This window comes from Oncorhynchus masou, chromosome 18 (genome assembly GCF_036934945.1).
Source record: "Oncorhynchus masou masou isolate Uvic2021 chromosome 18, UVic_Omas_1.1, whole genome shotgun sequence".
NCBI lineage: Eukaryota > Metazoa > Chordata > Actinopteri > Salmoniformes > Salmonidae > Oncorhynchus > Oncorhynchus masou.
The window spans coordinates 33,512,531-33,516,652 of record NC_088229.1 but is presented as its reverse complement, the minus strand read 5'-3'; the positions used below and the strand labels follow the sequence as shown (position 1 = coordinate 33,516,652).

The window sequence follows — 4,122 nt, the reverse complement described above, 5'->3', positions numbered from 1 at the left end:
CTGAGTGTTGGATAGCCCTCGGCTATATTTAAAAAAAAGTGCTCTGGTTTTCTTAATATAAGGCATTTTAAACGATTTATAGCATTTACTTTTATGTTTGATACTTAAGCATATTTAAAGCCAGGCAGACTACTTTTAGTCAAGTAGTTTTTAACTTTTACTTGAGTCATTTTCTATTCAGGTATCTTTACTTTTACTAAAGTATGACAATTGGGTACCTTTTTCACCACTGTAATGGTTATAGCAGTGATATGGAAGTGAAGACAAAATTGTTAATTTCTGACAACTGATTTATTAGGTCAATGGGCCACTGCCCAACATCAATTTCCAAACATAAACGACAAACAATATAAAAACACAGCTTTGGTATAACAATCAATATCAACTTTGTACAAAACTAAATATTTCCATAAAAAGTACTTCATCACAAACATTTGAATAAATCTTCCATTGCATGGACACCATATTTATCACCAACATCCAAATTTTGGAATCAGCCAATAACTTAAACAAACGTTTACCGTGTCCAACAAATTAAACGATGTCCCCTAGAACGGAACTATTTACTTAATGAAAATAACTTTCATCATTGTAGAGTCCATTTCAACCAAACTACCAGGGTCGCCAAACAGCCTCAGTGCTCTCCGAACCAGTGCTGACACCGACAGGGCTGACGGCCTGAGAAACACCGACGAATGATGTCATCCCATGGACTGGGGATGATGCTGTTGGCGCAGAGCTGCAGTGGACAGGACTGGCGTTAACCGACATAGGTACACCTGCGTTAGCATACAGAGGGATGACTGGGGTTGATGCTGAGGCGAATGCAGGGTTGGGAATAAGAAAGGCAAACTGTCCATCGGTGGCAGGCACAAGCTGGAACCCCCCGAAAACTTTTGGAGACAAGGCTTCCACGGTGCTGAGTTTGGAACCCATAGAGACACTGCTGGGCACAGTAGAAGGTAGCTGCACGTGAAGAGGCTGCGCAAGGTGAGCCTGTTGAGTTGGGGTTGGCTGTGAGTAGTTCATGGCGATCATCTGGCCTAGGGAACCTGACAGGTGGTTGAGAAGCCGCGACTTCACCTCCGTGTTCACCCCCTCGCTGGTGGACAAGAAGCGAGTGACCTCGTTCATGCATTCGTTGAATCCCGCCCGGTATTTACTGAGGACAGTATTGTCTGCTGATAACGCTGCTGAGGAAAAAGAAAATGAGAGCATTAGAAATCGTGTCTATTCGATGAAAATGTAAAAATGAATTGTTGACCCGATGTCAAATTAGATATTCGCATTGCAATTTACCAGTCATCTGCACACGCTGTAAATTCCGTAAGTGCTTCACTGTCATTTCCAGAATATCGGCTTTCTCCAATTTAGAATGTCTGGAACTCTGTGGATAAGAACATAGCAAAGTTAAGGAGTGTGCATTAATACCACAGTAAATCCCAGGAATAATGAACTAAACAGTGATTTTCAATTGTGAAATCACTTTGACTTACATCTTTTTTAAGTGCATCGAGGATGAGTGTCTTGAGTTGGCCAAGGCTTTCGTTTATCCTCGCTCTCCTACGTTTCTCCATGATTGGCTTTGAGGACTGCAAAATAAATGTTTTGCATGTTCATGGATAATTGCATGTTCATGGATAATTCTGAGTATCTCACAAGTAAAATGTCGTTAGCCTACCTACAGTTTAATTTGCAACAACAATAGCCTAGCATAGCAGGTCTATGCTGAATATATTAGATTAATTTTAAATCCATAGGCAGTGTTAGAAGTGTACCTTTCTATGCTCGCTGGCATTCTTGGGTTTGTCTGGAGTATGGGAAGCATTTGCAGGTGCACCAGCAATAGGGGATGCCGTTTGTTTCTCCATGGTGTCAGCTGGCATTTTGGATTAAATGACCTCCTCCGGCAGATAGAAAAATATATATCCTTTTGGAAACGTTGGAAAATATTTCTGCTTCTTTATGTTTAGATCAAATTGTAACCAGTGTGAAAGATATCCTACGACAGTCACGCAGAAGTGAGCAAGTCCCACTGATCAGCTGTATCACTCGCGAGTATAAGAGAGTGCGCTGTGCCAAGCTACTTGGGCAGGTCGAGTCTGCTCTGCTGCCGACACACGCCAGCCGTACTTATAGACGGCTCGCATGCTCCCAGTTCGTGTGAAACCCTCTCTGCATTCTTTCCCACACTCGTCTCAGCCAATGGGCGTGCGGACTCACCCATTGGGCGCGGGGCAGACTGCTGATTGGACAACACCCCCGCGGGCTGTCAGTCACGCGCTGCTCAATCGGCACTGGAGGGACAAACAACAAAGCGGCGAGTGCAGTCGGTCTGTCTGTGAAGTGATAAGGCGAATTGGGGGAATGCGCTGGCGGTTTACTTCCAACTTCTTCATACCCTTAAAAAAATATATCCTTTTTGTGTTCACAAATATTCACGATGCTTAAAGATACTGTATTTTACAAAGCCTCACCATGCTATTAATACTATGTTGATATAAATAGCCTACCTTTGAAATAATGTTGCATGTCTATTTTTTCAATAGTTTATTATATAGGCCTATCCCAAATGTCAAAAATAAATACTTTTTTTCCCAATGGGACGAAGGCAAGACTATAGCCTACATTCAAAAAGTGTGTGTGGGTTTATACTAAAGTACCCAATAAATACATTTAGACTATTTTAATATTCACTGATGCAAATGCCTAAAATGCATCTATATTTGGATAAACATGAGGGTTGTAATAACTATACATTAATACTTCAATGATATAGGTTAATATTTCAGTATAGCTGTTCACTTAGTCTTAACCTATTAATTATTAGTATTATTATTTTATCAGTTGCTAGGCCTTATCCAGAGATCCAATTGCGCCTCAGAACAACAACTGTAATGGCACGCGAGGCTGTTTGCAGGGGCACGCAGTCATCCAATGGCAGGCTGCCACTTTATGCAGATCTAACTGAGCTACGTCTTATTGGCTGTATGAACATCTAAGTGCCAATCATTCCAGCGCGGAAGCTGTGAAGGTTGCGGAGGAAGAGCGATGCGACATCTGTCCGCTTGCCAGTCGCACTGTGTGCGCCTGCTCAGTACACTTGAGCCTCCACTGAGCACGTGCCGAAACGGATTTCCCTTATTACAGCCTAGAGGGGGACTTTTCATTGGATCCTTGGGACGTCCCTACCGTATTGAAGTTGACGCTGAAAATGATTTGGGTTAGATAAGGGTTAAGGTTTAGGGTAAGGGTTATGATTAGGATTTAGTGTAGGGACGTCCCAGGGATCTCAGATAGCACTGACCCGTTTCTTCCCGAACTCGTTAATTCCTCTATGGAGAATGGAAGCTATTTGGCCTAGGCTACAAAACAATGCAGGTCACACAACACATTGAAAGAAAAAATATAATAATAGAAAATAATAGTATTATGTAATAACCTAACATAATAGCATAAGTAATATATAACTTTTGAAATTTACAAGGATAATGTGGCGAGAGCCTGAGTTTGAAGGAAAAGGGCGCCATCTACTGACTAATTTCTTCTGGTTTCTCAAATCCAGAACTGACAACAGCGAGCTATGTGCCGTTGACCATAGATGTTCAGCGGTTTACCTCTCAAACGAAGAGTGTAATGAATTATCAACAGCTAGGCTATAGGCCTAATCATGGATGACTGGCATGAGAATGACTATAATGTGTTCTTTTTTAGCAAACATTTCTTAGATGGGGGGGGTACAGCTTATTTTTGTGCATTCAGTACTTATTGGTTACATAATGAATTAATTAATGAAAAATCGCAAGAGGGGAAGGAAGCACCCTATATTTGATGTCGACAAGTAAGCCTATCACTTGTCTACAGTGTATGTATACCACAGATGTATTTCTGACGAACTCCACACATGCTCACAAAGAATGTGTTTCTGCTTACATTGGCCACAAGGTGGCACAGTGAAGCCCAACTCCCTAGTTAAATCATTACAATTATGATAAATACTGTATACCCCGCTAACAGGCCTAGATTCTTGTGGATTTAACAGAGGAATGGGCAATTCCATGGTAACATAGTGACACAGAGACTCTGATCTATCACCTTGAAATGTATGTGAAACAAAAACCA

General features: G+C 41.6%; 1 protein-coding gene across 1 annotated transcript; it reads right to left on the bottom strand.

Annotated features, from left to right (window-relative positions):
• Positions 1–269: 269 nt before the first annotated feature.
• On the bottom strand, positions 270–2,096 carry LOC135503676 (transcription factor HES-4-B-like). Its single transcript, XM_064921825.1, has 4 exons — positions 1,779–2,096; positions 1,497–1,592; positions 1,300–1,387; positions 270–1,193 (listed from the first exon to the last, which is right to left on the bottom strand). Exons 1-4 carry the CDS (start codon positions 1,884–1,886, stop codon positions 613–615), a joined length of 873 nt encoding a protein of 290 aa, XP_064777897.1. The 5' UTR covers positions 1,887–2,096; the 3' UTR covers positions 270–612.
• Positions 2,097–4,122: the final 2,026 nt, after the last annotated feature.

Bases quoted from the DNA above. Each gene is read 5' to 3' on its own strand.
- LOC135503676 (XM_064921825.1), bottom strand. From the start codon at position 1,886: ATGCCAGCTGACACCATGGAGAAACAAACGGCATCCCCTATTGCTGGT. The intron at 1,388-1,496 runs GTAAGTCAAAGT...TCTTATCCACAG, and splicing joins TCGATGCACTTAAAAAAGAT to AGTTCCAGACATTCTAAATT. The intron at 1,194-1,299 runs GTAAATTGCAAT...CTTTTTCCTCAG, and splicing joins ACAGCGTGTGCAGATGACTG to CAGCGTTATCAGCAGACAAT.